General features: G+C 53.3%; 1 protein-coding gene across 10 annotated transcripts in view; it reads left to right on the top strand.

Moving 5' to 3' along the window:
- PTPRS (protein tyrosine phosphatase receptor type S) overlaps positions 1-17,166 on the top strand; it is a 126,535-nt gene that overhangs the window by 73,773 nt on the left and 35,596 nt on the right. For all 10 annotated transcript variants that reach the window (XM_041425778.1, XM_041425750.1, XM_041425735.1 and 7 more), the window contains 4 exons: positions 7,732-8,001; positions 10,349-10,930; positions 11,741-11,874; positions 12,037-12,181. In XM_041425778.1, coding sequence (XP_041281712.1) covers positions 7,732-8,001; positions 10,349-10,930; positions 11,741-11,874; positions 12,037-12,181 — 1,131 coding nt within the window. The remainder of the gene's footprint in view (positions 1-7,731; positions 8,002-10,348; positions 10,931-11,740; positions 11,875-12,036; positions 12,182-17,166) is intronic.

Below are 17,166 nucleotides of genomic sequence, written 5' to 3'. Positions count from 1 at the left end.
CTGTATCCCTAGGGACACAAGTGCCATCAGACTTGTGGCCCATAGCGATTGCAGGAAGGGATGGATCCAGAATCCTGCAGAGCTGTCTGCCCGGGGCTGTTTGAGCGGCTGCCCTGGATCCCTGGCCGTGCCCGGGGGGCTGGAGCAGCCTGGGGCAGTGCCAGGTGTCCCTGCCCGTGGCAGGGTGGCACTGCGTGGGCTTTGGGGTCCCTTCAGCCCAAAGCACTCTGTGGTGTTTTTGTCTGTGATCAGGGGCCACGTGGGGGGCTCAGCCATTACCCAGCAAGGGCACATGTCCCCTCAGCCAGGAGCTGTCCCCTCAGACAGACCTGTGTCCCTTCAGCCAGGAGCTGTCCCCTCAGCCTGTGGCTGTGTCCCCTCAGCCTGGAGCTGTGTCCCCTCAGCCAGGAGCTGTGTCCCCTCAGCCTGGAGCTGTGTCCCCTCAGCCTGGAGCTGTGTCCCCTCAGCCAGACCTGAGTCCCCTCAGCCAGACCTGTGTCCCCTCAGCCTGTGGCTGTGTCCCCTCAGCCTGGAGCTGTGTCCCCTCAGCCTGTGGCTGTGTCCCCTCAGCCAGGAGCTGTGTCCCCTTAGCCAGACCTGTCCCCTCAGCCTGTGGCTGTGTCCCCTCAGCCAGGAGCTGTGTCCCCTCAGCCAGGAGCTGTGTCCCCTCAGCCTGTGGCTGTGTCCCCTCAGCCAGGAGCTGTGTCCCCTCAGCCTGGAGCTGTGCCCTCAGCCTGTGGCTGTGTCCCCTCAGCCAGGAGCTGTGTCCCCTCAGCCTGGAGCTGTGCCCTCAGCACAGACCTGTGTCCCCTCAGCCAGGAGCTGTGTCCTCTCAGCCAGGAGCTGTGTCCCCTCAGCCAGGAGCTGTGTCCCCTCAGCCAGGAGCTGTGTCCCCTCAGCCAGACCTGTGGCCAGAGCTGTTTTCCCCCTCGAAATGGAGCACTTTGCAGCTCTCCTCTTAATTTGGGAAGCTGCAGGCGGCCACCTCGATTGCTCTGGTTTGATCCCAAAATGCAGCTGCTGGCTGGGATGGAGGCCTGTGTGTGAGGACCTCGTGTCCCGTGCTCCCACAGGAAGGAGGGGTGAGCTGAGGGGGCTTGTTCAGACCCCCTGAGCCTGCAGAGCTGCTGCTGCCCGTGCAGGACGCGTTGTCGTGGCGGAATTTAGCAGAATTTAGAATTTCCCCCTTTTTCACACGGTGGGGCCCTGTCAGGAGGTACAAAAGGCAGCAGTTGGGATGCTGCAGGGATAATCCTTCCTGCTCTCTGCTCCGGCTTCTTGTGGCTCTGCTCTTTCCCAGCCCAGGGAGCTGTAAATGGCTCAGCAGGCATTTAAAGCAGCCCAGTGCCTTTGCTGCTTGTCACCACCAGCACGAGCTTTGTCACATTCCCAGCAACTCCCAAGGCTCTCTGGAAAACCTCAGCTCATTGAGAGACCAAAGATGAACCCAGGCCAGGGCAAAACATGTAAGAGCTGAACTAGTGGAAATCAATTAAAATAAAACCCACAGAAAGGGCAGGGATAGTGTGCTGAGCACCTCAGGAAATAAAGCTTCAAAATAGATTAAAATGTGACTAATTTAAGCAATAATTTAGCCTGTAGCCTGGGTTAAGCTTGGCACATGAGTAATTTGACCATCAGACCAGAGCTGCTGGTTGGTTCCAGGTGGAACCATTGCTGAGCTTCTCCCTTTCAGTCCCATTTAGAGGTTGAAGGAAATAATTCCACATGCATTAGAGATTTAACAAATAGCCACAAGGTCAAAACAGTCATTGGTCTTTTAAACTGTAGGAATTTTAATACCTTTTTAGACTAGATTGATAACTTCTTTCATGGAGAAGGAGGGAGGCAGAACCACCACTGGGTTGTACAGCTGCCTCTGCAGTGCCCAGTTTCCAGATGCTAAAATCGAGGGATGGAGAGTTCTGGGATGATCTTAAAGGGTTATTTTAGCATTTCTGTGGGTGGGGGAGCGCCCTGTCCGTGTTTGGGGTGTCCTCAGCTCTGAAATTCTAGTTCCAAACCAAACAAAGCCAACAAAAACTTCACTGTGTTTCTGCAGAAGGATTTCTCAAGGGTATCAGGAAATGGAAATGGATACAAAAAGCCACCCCCCAAAAAAAAACCAATTAAAAAAAAAATCCAAACTGTGTATATATCTATGTATATACATGACTATCTCTCTATAGAGGGCACTTTGCAGGAACACTGTGCTGTACTGATCTCGAAATCTCTGCCTGCCTGTGTCTCTTACACCTTTTGCATCGCTGTTCTCTTTGTTTTAGGGGAAAAAATTAGATTACACCTTGTCAAATTAAAATAACAAAAACTAAACCAGTCAAGTCTGTGTTTAAAATTACAGAGCTGCGTGAAAAACAATTGGATTCTGATTATTTTCTGTTCAATCCTGTAAAGAACAACAGAAAAAAAAATTAAAAAAGAATTGCAAAAGACCAGAGATGTTCAGCCAGCCTGTCGCTCAGCTAATGTGGTTTTTTTAAGTGAAAAGTTACAATTATTGGGAAGGTAATGGATTTCCTCCAGACCAAATCCAAGCCTTGGTCTCATTCTTTATTTATCTACCTATTTTTGTATTTCTTTTCTTTACTGTGAAGGAAATGAGGAAGGAGATGGGCAGGAGGAGGGAAGCTGCTCGTCCTGTGGAGGGGCGGAGGTCGGAAATCCAAACCCCAAAAGGTCTCAGGCCAGGGGAACGAGCCTGGAATTGGAACGGGAGAGGGAGAGGCAGAGGCGGCTGCACGGACACGCAGGGCAGGGACAGACCACATTTGGGAGGGGAGGACAGGTGTAATCTAAGCTTCACTAATAATGTAGAGGCTGCACATTATTTTGGCACCCTTTCCCCTACCCCTCCTCATTTTGGAGCAAGACGGAATGACTCCTGTCTCCCCAAAATGGCCAATAATGTCCGCCTTCTCACCTCATTTGGAGCAGCAGCTTGCTGAGTGTCAAAATGTTTAATACCATTTGGTTTTGTTTGGTGCTTTCAACCAGTCACTTCACTTTCTTTTGTTTCCTTTTTCGATTAATTTCTTCTTTAAGGTATAAGATGCATTTCTCTTTGAGTTGGTTTAATGTGAATCGGGGTTTGAAGTGACAGGTTCTTGTCCAGGACATTCTCCTTTCCCCACCTCGCTCCTCCTCCAACATTTTTTCTCTCTGAGGGAATCTGGAAGGGGCTTTAAAAGAGCAGCTGGTGGGGTTCCTCAGCACAAACCGGTCGGTCCTCAGGTTTCTCTCATTAGCAGCACCATGGGAACACATTTTAAGGATGGATTCTGGTGTTGCAAAAGTCAACCCTGGACCTCCCAGTGTCTCTTCCAATCAGGTCTGTAAATCTTGCAAAAACACCTCTCACCTTGTGGACCCTGAGTGGTGGTGGGGAACCTGAGCCATGCTGATTGGGACCAAAAAAGCCAAAAATGCCACTCACAGAACACAAACTGGGTGAACCTCTGCCTCCGTGAGCAGCAACAAAACCAATTGGCTTTCCAAGGGTGTGAAAAGTTATGGATCTGTTCTGTTTCTAAAGAAGAGCACGATTTGGGGTGCAGATTTGCAGTGTGAATTGCTTATCCAGCAATTAAACAGACTCATAACTAACTGCACTTAAGAAATTTTCCTGTGCCTCCGAAATGGCTTCTCTGCATTGAAATAATTTAATTGCATCCCAAACATCCAGCTCCAGTCCTGGAGTCTGGTTCTGTCCATAACAAGCTGTATCCTTGTTTGAAAAAAAGCTCCTGAGAGTTTTTTGGCCATGGACAATGTCTGTTTGTGTGTGCCTGCTTGTGTGTGTCTGTCGGGAGCTGTTGCACATGGAGCATGCACATCCGTGTACGCATGCGGGGTCTGCCAAAGCTGTCCTGGAAACCAAGCACCCCTGGAACTCAGGGAAGGGCCTTCTTGCACCAGAAACTGGGGAAAGTATTACTAGGCAAGTGTTTATAAAGCAGAGCCCTGATTGCCCCATCCCAATGTTTCCTTTCCAGAGAGGGCAGTTCTGTTCTTCCCCATCCTTTGAAAGTGTTGGATAGCAAAATGGAAGGGATCTCTTCACCTGATTTTTTTTCTTGTGAAATTCCCCTCCTTCAGCTGCTGTGGAGCTGGACCCAAAGCTGAAATTGGTCTTGATTCCATCTCCAGCTTCCTTTCCACCACAGCTCTCCTCCTGGGCCTTGACCTAAAGGCTGACCCAGAGATTCTCAGCTTGACAAAAATCCCTGTCTCCAGCCAAATGCAAATGTTACAGCAATTAAAATAAGCAGCAGCCTGATGCCTCTGGGTAGCCAGAGATGAACCCTGTGCCTGTTGTGGTTGTCACAGCCCTGAGCCATCACAGGGCTGTATCCAGGGGACTCTGAGGTCCCCAACATTTAACTGGAGTTCTTCTCCCATCCTAGATCAGTGTGTGGGTGTTGGTATATCTGTGCACACAGGAGAGTCTAGTTTTTTTTTAAACCAGGATGCACCAAGGAAGTGCTGCTGCCTGTTTTGGGCTCGTATCAGCCCTAATCCAAATTCTCCCTCCTTGTGGGAGGGGTGGTGCTGAGGGCTGGCATCCAGAGGTGCTGGGTGCTTCCCTAGGAGGGTGACAAGCTCACTAAACCAGCCCAGAGTCAGGATCCCTGAGAGCCCAGGGCTGACCTGCACCCTGGGAGCTGTCAGGAGGAGGGCAGGGCTGCTCTGCAGCTTTTTGGGAACGTGCTCTGTGCAGCCCCTGAGCTTGTGTTTTGTGAGTGGATTTCTCCTTCCCTGCCCAAAACCACAGCCAGGAACAGTTGGTTCCCTTCAGACTCCGATTCTCAGCACTCCGCCCTACATCAGATGATGCTTTTCAGTTATTAAATTCTGGTTTGTTCTTTCTTTTCTTGGTTTGTTTTTTGGTTTCTTTTCCTTTTCTTTTTCAGTTGGGTTTCATTTCTTTGCGATTAGCTTCGGTTTGGATTAATTGTCTTGTTCTGTTCCCATGACAACTCAGTGTTTGCATCCCACCTGCCGTTGTTTGTTGCTGTTGATGCTGTTTGCTGCCCGGATCTTGTCCGGACGTGTCTCCCCATTCCTCCTCACCTTTCCCACCTTGCCTCCCCTCTCCAGAAGGTCACGTGCCAGCCCCCCCTCAGAAGAGTCATCCCCACCCCAGATCTGTCTGCATGTTGACCCCACTTGTTTCTTTCCGAGTTCTCTCCATCTTGTCTCAGACTGTGACAGGTGTGGTTTCCACCTGGCTCCATTTTCTGAAGTGTGGTACTTCTGGGAGCAGTGGGAAGCAGGATGGAGTGGGGAACAGGGATGTCCCTCGTGGCTAGGGCTGAGTGTTCTCCCTAGTGGCAGGAGGGAGCAAGGAGCAGGTTTCCTCATCCTTTGAGCCAGTGCTGGTGCCTGAGGTGGAGCAAACACCGTGGTACCCCCCTACACCTTTCTGCAGGTAGAAAATCATCTTCCAGTGTCAGTGGCCAGGTGAGCTTGCAGCCCCTCCCTGCACATCCCCATCCTTGTCCCAGCTGAGGCCGTGCCCCCCGTTCTCTCTGCAAATCCGTGCATGCAGGAATTCCCCTTTGCCCCCTCTGAGCTCCTCATGCCACCAGTCTGGAAGTCTTCTCTTCCTTGGCTCCCAGTGCTGGTTCCTGGCTAAAAGGGTCTGAGAGCCCGATGGGGAGAGCAGACCTTGCTGTGACAGTGTCCCTTGTCACCTTGCAGGGGCTGCAGTTGGCTTTTGTTTGCCAAAGCCCCACTAAATGGCAAACAGCCTCTCCCTCTCCTGGCAGTGCCCTTCCCCTTGGAAAAGATCCACAAAGCTGGAAGATAATCACTAGCAAGCCCCAAGACAGTTCCAGGGGACATCTGAAGACACTGGGAGGGACAATGGCAGGCTCAGCCCTGCTGCCCTTTGCTTTGCTTTGGCATGAGGCAAAGCCACCGGTTGTGCAGGGGTTACCTGGGAACAGGCAGCAGGAACAGGCAGTTCTCAGCACTCCAGACCCCCCTGCCCCTCGCCCACCCTGCCTGTGGCAGTTCCTGCATGGCTGTCCCTGCAGCTGGAGGAATCCTGCACCCCTGCTCCCCTCCAGCTGCTGCAGTTCCTGCATTTTCCCCGGCTCCTGTATCCTTTTGTCTTTCCTGTGGGAGGAGACCCTGCCCACAGCCCCCTCCCTAGGCCCTCTCTGATCCACACACGTTCTCCTTTGTCCATTTCCCTGCTTTCCCCCCCTAAGGACGGGCACCCAGCATCCCTCCAGCCAGCCCAGGCAGCTCAGAAAATGGAGCCAAGGAAACCACAGCCTCCCCTTTGCGTCCATGTTCTTCCTGTGTAAGGTCTGGAAGCTGCATCCACCTCTCTGCTAAGGAGATGCACAGAACATGTCACTGTTTTCTCAACGTTAAAAGTTTCATTACCTTGTTTTTCTTATTAATTCTATTCTATTTATTATTCCGCCAGGGCTGAGATGTGACAATGTGAGCCACCACATTGAGTCACATCAGCTAGAAAAAGTATGCAGCATTAAAGTGGGTTTCCCCCTCCCCTCCCTCTCTCTCTCTCTTCTTTCTCCCCTCCCCTCTTGTTCTCCTTCTCCTGGTCTTCCTTCCTTTCTCTGTCGCTCACTTTCTATCCGGTATCCATGTGGGCATTTGCTACCGCCCAGAAATTATATTTCTCTGCATTTTCCTCTCTCTTTCTCTCTTTCTCTCTCTCTCTTTTTTACCTATTTTGCATGATGTTTGTGACTCTGAGAGCTGCATCTATCGATGGAACCGTGTCAGATCTTAAAGAGGCTTCGTTAGGGTTTCTATACCCGAAAACCACAAAAATTTCATTAGAGTTTCTCATCTTTTCCACACTCTGTCTCGCTCCAGGGGGGCTGTGTTCCCCTGGACGCTTCTCACACGCAGACACCAACCAAATTCTGTCCCACTCCGGGGACTCCCTCTCCTCCCTCCTTTATCCTTTTGCCTTTCACTTCTCCAGTGGAGCGTCTGGAATTTGGGGATGTGACACTTCTCTCTTTGTTGAATTCTCTGGGTCCAACAAGGCAAAACGTTGAGAAGTTTCCATCTCCATCCCAACCTTCTCCTGGCCCCCCACCCCAGGTCTGCAGCAGCCCCGGGTGGGAGAGGGCCCCTCTCTGGAGGGGGCACTGGACCACCTGGGTGGTGGTGCACGGGCTGTTCCTCAGGAGAAGGGGCCCGGGACTCAGATCCCACTGGGAGAGGGAGGAGCAGGTTCCCGGGGTGTGGAGCGGGGAGCTGGGGCCGCGGAGGAGAAGTTTGGGTTCTCGCCATGCCAGCTCTTGCCAGTAAAGATGAGAAATTGCTAATAAATTTTTGTGTATTTATCTGTGCTGTGATGGGTCTAATCTTGATCAATGGAACCCTGTTGCTATGAAATATCGCTTTTATGTCTATATTCTATATATTGTTTGTGAAGTACGAATTTATTTGGAGTTTATTTTTTTGGTTTTTGGTTTTTGATTTTTTAATTTCTTTGGCTTTTTGTTTTGTTTTTAATGAAGGAAGAAAATAAACTGTGACAAACCCCATCTATATTTAAATTATCTTTTACTCTTTTTTCTTTTTCTCCTTTCTTTTCTTTCCTTTCCTTTCCTTTTTCTTTTTTTTACTATTTTTTTTCTCTTTGTTTTCTGTTTGTTTGTTTCTTTGGTTTGCTTTTCCGTTTTGTTTTTTTGTTACCTCTGTGCGTCTCGTCCACAGTTCGCCGTGTGGCCCCTCGCTTCTCCATCCTCCCTGTCAGCCATGAAATCATGCCCGGGGGCAACGTCAACATCACCTGCGTGGCCGTGGGGTCTCCCATGCCCTACGTGAAGTGGATGCAGGGAGCGGAGGACCTGACGCCCGAGGATGACATGCCCGTGGGCAGGAACGTGCTGGAGCTCACGGACGTCAAGGACTCTGCCAACTACACCTGCGTGGCCATGTCCAGCCTGGGAGTCATAGAAGCCGTGGCCCAGATCACGGTGAAATGTAAGGGAGGGGGAGCAGGGTCCTGAGTGCACGTGTGGGAGTGGGCACGTGCCGGGCAGGCGTGTGGGCACTGAGAGCCGAGTGTCCCAGCATGAGTGCAGGGCATGCCTGGGCACGTGCCCTGCTCGTGCATGGGAGCCATGGTGGCACGTGTAGCAGAGTGGGAATGTCCCATGGTTTGTGCCTGTGTCATCGTGGGTCTGCATGGGGAGAGCCTGTGACTGCCTGGCCTGCACAGGGGACACGGTCCTGCATGGCCAGGAGTTCTGCACAAATGGGGGGTGTGTGTGCATGGACAGGGACAGTCCTGCACGTCCAGTTGTCCTGTATGAATGGAGTATGTCTGTCCATGGATAGGGACACAGTCCTGCATGACCAGGTGCTCCTGCACGAGTGGAATGTGTGCCCATGGATAGGGACAGTCCTGCATGGCCAGGTGCTCCTGCACAAATGGGATGTGTGTGCATGGATAGGGACAGTCCTGCATGGCCAGGTGCTCCTGCATGAATGGGGTATGTATGTGCATGGACAGGGACAGTTCTGCATGTCCTGGTCCTCCTGCACGAGTGGAATGTATGTCCATGGATAGGGACAGATCTGCATGTCCAGGTGCTCCTGCATGACTGGGATGTGTGTGCATGGCCAGGGACACCGTGGCTGTATCGTGGGCACCTGGAATGTCAGTCCCTGTCCTTACCTGTGTGTGCACGTGGAGCTCTGTGAGCACGAGCAGCAGGACAGACCTGTGCACCATGAGTGCCCCGTGCTGGGATCTGTGCATGTCCTTGGGGATCCCCCACTCAGGGAAACCCACAGTGGAGGGGAACCTGGTGGCTGGAGACCTTCCCTCGCTTTAGGACACCTGAGCTGCTTGTTAGGAAGAAAACTGTGGCTCAAATCCCTGCATGCTGTGTCTGTCCTGACATATGAGGCTGGCTGGGCACGGTGCAAGGAGTGCCTTGGATGGCTTGGATGGCTTGGAGCCTGCATGCCATCCTGTTCCAAGGCCTGAGATCCAGCCAAGGCCCTGAGGATCTCTGGCATGTGCACCCTTGCAGTAGAGCTTAGTTCCAGCATCTTAGTGGCCGTTGTTGCCTCAGCAAGATGGGGAATAAGCCCAGCTTCCAGCTAGTGCTTCCCAAGAGGAGCACGGGTGCCATCTTCAATCTATTCTGTCCTCAGCAGGGGAGTATTAAACCCAAGCAGGAACCCCTGAGGTTGGGTGAGTGTAGAGCTCTGTGAGAGCTGGTGTCTGCTCCAAGTACTGGTGTTGCCCATGAGGGATCTGGGAGAGGCAGGGTGGGAAAAGATCCATGGGTGGGGGAGAGGAGAAGCACTTGGGAGAAAGGGAGGGATAAGGAAAAACAATCCTGTCACATCAGTGATCTGTCTGAGGAAGGTCTGACAGGAGAAATGAGTAGGGGCTAGAGAATCTTGGCATGACACCTGTTCTGAGCTTCTGCACAGGCAGTGGGGCTCTGTGCCAGCAGAAGGATGCCTGGGGCTGGGCTCAGGTCCTCTTTATTTTCCTGAGTATTTCCTTCCTTCCCTTATTCCCTGTCTTACCCTCTCAATCTAAAAAGCTGCTGTGTGAGGCAGATTGCTTCTGCTTCCAACTCTCCCATCTCCTCACATGGGGAATCTCACCCTGCTGGTACCTTCTGTCTCTTGCAATTCTGTTTGGCTCATGTTCCCTGCGCTGTTCCTGTGTGTGAGCACCTGCAGCTCTCCTGGGCAGAAGGTGAAAGGAGAAGTTTGAACTTTATTGTGACCAGGTCTAGAGAAGTTAGGCTTCAAGGCCACGTTGGACGGGGCTTGGAGCCGCCTGGAAGGTGTCCCTGCCCATGGCAGGGGTTCCACTGGACGGGCTTTAAGGGCCCTTTCAACCCAAAACATTCTGGGATTCCATGATAAGAAGAAGTTGAAAAGGAGGGTTGAAAAGGGTCTGAAGTGTGCAGTGAGTTTCTGGTTTGAGGGGAAGCCCTCCCAGCATTTTTGGAGATTCATTCTGGAGAGCAGAGCCTGCCCTGTGCCATTCCTTGCCCGGGGAGGCTCAGCACAGAGATGTGAGCACGTGCTGGGAAGGAGCTGAGGAGCTGCTCTCCCTCCCTGCCCCAGCAGCCGAATCTTGTGCTAATGATTCCAGATGTTTAGCTGGACACTTTGCCTTTGATGGAGCAGTTTAAGGAGGACAATAAAGTGGATAACTAGGCTCCTCATATTCCAGCAGCACTTTCCTGAGCTGCCAGGATTGGTGCTGTGCCCCCGGCTCCTGCAGCCCAGACCAGTTAGGTGCCATTTCAGCATCTGTGGTTTTTTTTAAATGCCCGTTCTTCCTGATTCTCAGCACTCCCCAAGGCTCCTGGGACGCCAGTGGTGACAGAGACAACAGCAACGAGTATCACCATCACCTGGGACTCTGGAAACCCAGACCCCGTGTCCTACTATGTCATTGAGTACAAGTCTAAGAGCCAGGATGGGCCATACCAGATCAAGGAGGACATCACCACCACGCGCTACAGCATCGGGGGGCTCAGCCCCAACTCCGAGTACGAGATCTGGGTCTCTGCAGTCAACAGCATCGGGCAGGGCCCTCCCAGTGAGTCGGTGGTCACCCGCACTGGGGAACAAGCTCCAGCCAGTGCCCCCCGCAACGTGCAGGGCCGGATGCTGAGCAGCACCACCATGATCATCCAGTGGGAGGAACCCGTGGAGCCCAACGGGCAGATCCGGGGCTACCGAGTCTATTACACCATGGAGCCCGACCAGCCCGTCAGCAACTGGCAGAAGCACAACGTGGATGACAGCCTGCTGACCACCGTGGGCAGCCTCCTCGAGGACGAGACCTACACCGTGCGAGTGCTGGCCTTCACCTCCGTGGGGGACGGGCCCCTGTCCGACCCCATCCAGGTTAAGACACAGCAAGGAGGTGAGCACCTGTGTGGCTGGCCTGGGCTGTGGAAGGAGAGCTGCTGGTTAGATGTGGAGGTTTAGATGCGATGTTGGGAAGGAATTGTTTACTTGAGGGTGGGGAGGCCCTGGCACAGGGTGCCCAGAGAAGCTGTGGCTGCACCTGGATCCCTGGAAGTGTCCAAGGCTAGGCTGGACAGGATTTGGAGCAACCTGGGATAGTGGAAGGTGTCCCTGTCCAAGGAACTGGATGAGCTTTATGGTCTCTTCCAACCCAAACCATTCCATGATTCTGAAGGTCTTTAAGAGATGTAAAACTGCCCAGGTAGTGGTGACACTTTAACTCTCCCTAAAGTACCCAGGAACTACTTTGTCAGAGATGAGTGGGGAATGAGCCTTATGTGTTAAGCTGCAAACACAAGGTGTTTTATCACAGACTGTCACCCAGCACATTTTTGGCATGGGGTATGGGAGGAAACCCTATGTCCTCAATGGGCTGCTCATGGGCTTCCTACTTCCAGAATCTTGTAATACTGGGATTGATGCGAAAAGATGTATTCTGCACTGCTGAGAAAGAGGCATATGATCCACTGGGATTCTTCCATCTCCAGCAGCTCTGCACACGCTGGAGTCCTGCAGTGGGATGTGACTCCACAGCTTTAGAGCAGGGCCTGCCCACGCTGCAGTGTGGCATTTTGCTGCTGACGTGCTCTTCCCACACAGGCTTTGAAGAAAACAGGGCAAGAGCCTCCAAATTAGCCAAGTTAATGTGGTTTCTGCTGTTTCTCATCTTGCCTCCTCTGCTCCGTCGGCTCCCTCTCTGTGCCAGTTCCCGGGCAGCCGATGAACTTCCGAGCAGAAGCCAAGACCGAGACGAGCATTGTGCTGTCGTGGAGCCCTCCACGCCAGGAGATCATAGTGAAATACGAGCTCCTCTACAAGGAAGGAGACCACAGCAAGGAGGTGAGTGCAGGGTGCAGCAGGGCTGGGGCTGAGGAGCTCCCCGGCCCCGCCGCTCCCTGCGGCGTCGGAGCGAGGGGAGCAGGGCAGGTGTCTCTGGGCAGGCCTCACCTCTGCTGCCTGTTGTTTGGGTTTATTTTCCTCTTCCCCCCTCGCCCATCCCAGGTGCTGAAGAACTTCGAGCCCACGACCTCGTTCACGGTGGAAGGCCTGAAGCCCAACACTGAGTATGTCTTCCGGCTGGCCGCCCGCTCGGCCCTGGGGCTGGGGGCCTTCACCCCGGAGGTCCGAGAGCGCACCTTGCAGTCTAGTAGGTGTCTCTCCTTTCCCAGCCTTCTCTGAGGGGACCACGGTCAGGGAGCCAGAGATGGTGGGCTCAGGGGTACGGAGCTGGGGGCTGGCATGTCGCTCCAGGGAGGGGGGACACCTTGGGGACCGGCTCCCCTCTCCCCTCACCTGCCCAGCCAGTTGAGACGTGAGCCAGGAGCAGAGCTGGGCTGTGGGGCGCTGGGGGCCGGGCAGCAGCGTCCCTCGGGGAGGCAGCAGTGAGGGCTCGTGGTGGCCATGGCCGTGGTGCTGAGCATGCTCAGGGATGGCAGCCGCGGCCCGTCCCACACAGGCCCAGCCGCCGTCAGGAGCCGGGGGAGGCGGGAGGGAGAGGAGACGGTGATTGCTCCCAGCCCGACCTTCCCCAGCCTCTGGGGAAGCAGTCCCCATGCTCTTTTCCGTGAGCACCTCCACAGCCAAGGGGAGGAAGGCCTGGAGCTCTGGGAATGGTCCCGTTTGGGCTCCAGCAGAGCGGGAGAGAGGAGCCCTGTGGAGGCTGGCAGGGGGATATTGATGACACCAGGATGGAGTGTATGCAACTCAAAACGTGCTGGTTTTAGTTTAATGGATTGTCTCCCTTCGCTGTTGCCCTGGGGACAATAACCCTGGATGGCAATATTTCAACCTGGGCTTTTCACAGATCTTTGCTTTTAAATGAGGTGTTTTTTCACTGCATGAGTGGCTGTGGCAGCTGTTCTTTGTGTTTTCTGTCTCCTCTCATCTCTACTAAATCACTCCGCTGCAGTTTGGAGTAGCCGGGAGCAGAACTAACTCAGAAGTGGCTCTGGTCACCAGTGTGAGGAGGGAGAGCCCTGCTCCCATCCCTCAGAGTCCCTAACAAGGGGGAGCAGCAGGCTCTCGGCTGGGCTTTTTAATTGTCACATCCTGCTGTCTCTCCCTTTCCCTGTCTCCTTCTCTTTCTGTCCCCTGAGGAGTGGGAAGAAAGGGGAGTCTGTTTCTGCATAGACAGAATTCCTTACTGGGGCTTTCTCAGGCCTCCACTCCATTCAAGGATTTTTTGGTTTTTCTTTCCTTCAAATGTTTTTCCCCTTTTTTCTTTCTTTTCTTTTTCTCCATACTCTCTCTACGTTTCATAGGAAAATCCTTTCCTGACTCTGCTGCACATCTGCTGGTTCTGATCCCAGTGTGGTACTGTCAGAGGGAGCATTTCTGTGGGGTGGGGGACATGAACTGAAAGGACCTGAAAAATAAGTGTTAAACTTACACTCTGCTTCTGTTTTCCAAGGGGTTTCTCTCCTTGAGACCTGTGGGGATGGGCGGCAAAGATGGTCTGGGCTTTGTGCTTTCTGGTTCAATAAAACAAGCTGGAAGAGGGGTGTGGGAGCTGGTGGCAGTAGGCCTTAGTGAAAATTTGTCCCTTAAGGGAGAGGAAACGGGGATCTGGGCAAAGGGAAGGCTTTGGGGCTTTTTCTAACTTGGCATCTGCCCAGAACACGGACGGGTTTCTCTCTCTGTAGCTCAGCCTTCATAGGGAGAGTCTCATTAATTAAATGCTCTTAAGAACATCAGCTGGGAGCTGTCAGTGTCCTGTAACACGGTGAAACATTTTTTCCTGGCTGGCTGTTGGAGGAACGAGTCAATTCTCTCTGCTCCGGGTGACATCCTTCGGCTCACAGACCTTCTGGCTCGGGACAGGCTTTTGTGTCTTCCCTCCTCAGCTCCTTTTCCGTTCAGCTCCTCCTTGGCCTGCTCCATGCCTCTTCTTTCTTCTCTCTTCTGCTCTCTGCTTGCCTGCCTGCATGCCCTGCACCCGATGAGCCAGCTCCCTGCTGTCCCTGTCCCTGCTGGGCGATGTCACACCACGATGGCATCTTGCCTCTGGAATGACAAAGCCTCTCCCTGCTCCCCCCTGCTCCTGCTGTCCCCTCCCAGCACCCACCCGCATGCGGCAGCCCCTCCCTGCACCTCCCTGCCAGGGTGGCTCCTCCTGAGCATCATAACCCAAGTAAAATCCATTAAACTAAAGGTAAAGTATCTTTTTCTTCTTGAAGTAGCTGGGTTTTAACTCTTCAAGTACCAGAGACATAGCTTGTAAAACGGACAGGCTCTCATGGCTGGGAGAAGCTGGTTTGCCCTTTCTGGTTAGCCATGACCTTCCCAGGCTCCCTGGCAACTCTCCCACTCGGAAATTCCAGAGGGCAAAGCGTGCTCAGCAGGCAGGGGTGGCAGGGTGGGTGCTGTGAGGCTGCACGTGCAGGTGTGGAGGAACAATGGGGCTTTCTCACCCTCTGTTCCTGCCCAAGGAAGGATTTCCCCCCACGTAGCTCCGCTCTCCCTCCTGTCCCCCTCCTCACAGTACATGAAGTGAATGAAATACCCAAAGTCTATGGTACCTAAAGGGTTAAAAAACATGATATTGTGCAAGGTCAGTAAGGGTCATTCTTGTGGCTTGGACAGTCAACTTTAAAGCATGTAAAAGGTGCAGCTCAGGTGAGTACTGGCTGGTCTCAAGCAGATTCACAAATACAGTCCACCCTGTGGCTGCAGGCTCACCGCTGGTGGCTCTGCAGACATTCCCAGAAGTCCTGGAGCCCTGGGAGGGTGGGGAGGGGTCCCAAAAGGCTGGTGGAACCAGCCAGCAGGCCGAGGCAGAGCTCTCCTGGCTGGGGGCTCCTGCCTGTGCCTGGCTGAGCCCAGCGGGAGGGGTCCCAAAAGGCTGGTGGAACCAGCCAGCAGGCCGAGGCAGAGCTCTCCTGGCTGTGCCTGGCTGAGCCCAGCAAGGGGCTGCTTGCAGAGCTGAGCTCGCAGCCCCGGTGGGGTTGGTGGCACTGGGCTCCTGCCGCGGCTCCCGGCGCTGTGCCAGCGTCCCCAGGGTCACACAGGTTGGGCTGGATTGTGAAGGAAACAGTGCCATGAGCTCCCAGAGGCGTGTCCAGCGTGGCCAGCCAGCACCCCTGGCTGTTCTCCTCCGCTGCTGCAGCCCAGGGGTGACGGGGAGGGGGCCGGGCAGGACCTGGGCCTTCTCCCCCATCACCCACCCCCACCCTGCCTTTTTGACCAGAGAAAGTGCAAAACCATCCCAAAAGGAGGCCTCACCCAGGGCCTCTCAGTAGGTCCCTGTGCTGGAGCGTAGAGGGTGAGTGAGCGAGCGTGGCAGCGCAGACAGTGACCCCAGTGCCAGCTGGAGCTGAGCTCTGCTTCCTGGGGCTTTCAGAATGAGGTGCAGGATGAAGGGTAGGTCAGGTCAGACCCTCTCTGCAGTGGGTTTCTCAGCTGTGGTGGCTTTGGCTGGAACTAAGCAGGAAAAGTGGATTTTAATATGCCCAGCCTCTGATGAGGACAGAAAAAAGAAGGGAATGGCACCATGGCAGCAGTGGGAGAGGGCTGAGTCTGCCCCTCCATACCTTGAAACCACCCTTGAGCTGGTTCTGGGACATGGGATGTGCAGTGCACCTCTGTCCTGGAGAGGTGGTGCAGCAATCACAGCAGATGGAGAGAGCCAGAGGGAAGGAGATCTGTCACTGGGAACGTGCTGTCCTGCTCTTTGTGCTGACAGTTTAGCAAAAGAGAACAGATTGGGGTCCAAAATTGCCATTTCTGCAATAGTAGCTGGGGTTCTGCTGGTGGGGGAGGACCTGGGGGGCTCATCATGAGCAGAGTAGCATTTTAAAAGCCAGTCATGTGCAGAAACCCACCAGGAGCTTGGTCTGGCCTCGTAGCTCAGTTCCTTTGTTCTCTTGTAAGAAAGTCTTATAAGTTAGCAGTTGAAGCGTGGAAGGTAGGTAAACAGACTGGGAATGTTCTGGAAGGAGTCACTTTTTATATCAGTATTATTTTATTATTATGATTTCCTTTCTGGTGTTTTTTTTTTCTTTTTGTTTCAAATTATTGGCTTGATTTATGTTTTATTTTCCAGTTTGTTCTTTTTGGTTTGGTTCATTTGACATCTTCTGTGTTGTTTTGCGTGGCCAGCCATGGCCAGGGCTTGTCAGCCTCCTCACTGGGAGTGCTGGGGAGAAGGGGATCATTCTGCCAGGTTAAAGACAGCAGTAGTGCATAAAACTAGAAGGAAAACACCCAAAATGTCCTACTGGGCAGGGTGCTCAGACAGCAGTGGAGGGATTATCTCTGCCCTTTTTGAAAAGCCACTTCCCTCTGTCTCCTGGAGGCTCCTGCAAAGTGTGTGGCTCTCACTCCAGTGCCAGCTGGGCTGAGTGTGACTGGATTTAGCAGAGTCCTCAAGGCAAACTGGGCCTGAACATCTGGGTTTGGCTCAAGGGTGGGAGTAAGAGGTTTGAAAACAATCATTCCTCACTAAAAGAGCTTTTTGTTGATTAAAAAGCATCCGAGGAATGAGAAGCAGTGACCAGCACTGATCTACTGCTTCTTGCAGGTGATACCTGGGGGGTTTGTGAGTTCACCCCAGTTTCCTGCCCTGGCTGCAGAGAGTTAAAAGCTCTTTATTGCAGTTGGGTGATATTGGATTTATTGATTTGCCCTGAGAATGTATCACACTCTGCTTCCCTGGGCTGATCAGTTGTCCTTAGTGACAGGCAGAAGTGTGGTCTATTCCTGGAAGTGTTCAGGGCCAGGAAGGAGCCCTGGATGGTGGCAGCTGTTCCTGCCCAGGGCAGGGGATGGAACGAGAGGAGCTTTAAGGGAGAGCTGTGGGTTCCACCTTCCCCACTCCTGCTCACCCTTGGGCAGGCATCTGCTGCTGCCCTGAGAAGGTGCCTGGGTAGCCACAGCTCCCAAGGTTTTCTGCCAGCATGTCCACAAACACCCTGGTGTAGTTCAGGCAGAGAGTGCAGTGGGAATTAAACCTGCTGCTGCTTTGGAAAATCCCCTGGATACCTGAATACCTCACCAAACCCACTGCCTCCCTCCTTCTGCAAGTGCTTTCTCAAAACCCTCCTCTCTAAACACCATGGCTTGGCAGTGTCCTGGGCATTCCCACTGTGGGATTTGGCCTCCTCCAGTCTGGGGACAACTAATCACTTCCATCTG

The sequence above is a fragment of the Onychostruthus taczanowskii genome, unplaced genomic scaffold, assembly GCF_017590055.1.
Source record: "Onychostruthus taczanowskii isolate IOZ18803 unplaced genomic scaffold, ASM1759005v1 scaffold112, whole genome shotgun sequence".
Classification (NCBI taxonomy): Eukaryota; Metazoa; Chordata; class Aves; order Passeriformes; family Passeridae; genus Onychostruthus; species Onychostruthus taczanowskii.
Note: the sequence above shows the minus strand (reverse complement) of the source record. Positions and strands in the feature narration are given on the sequence as shown.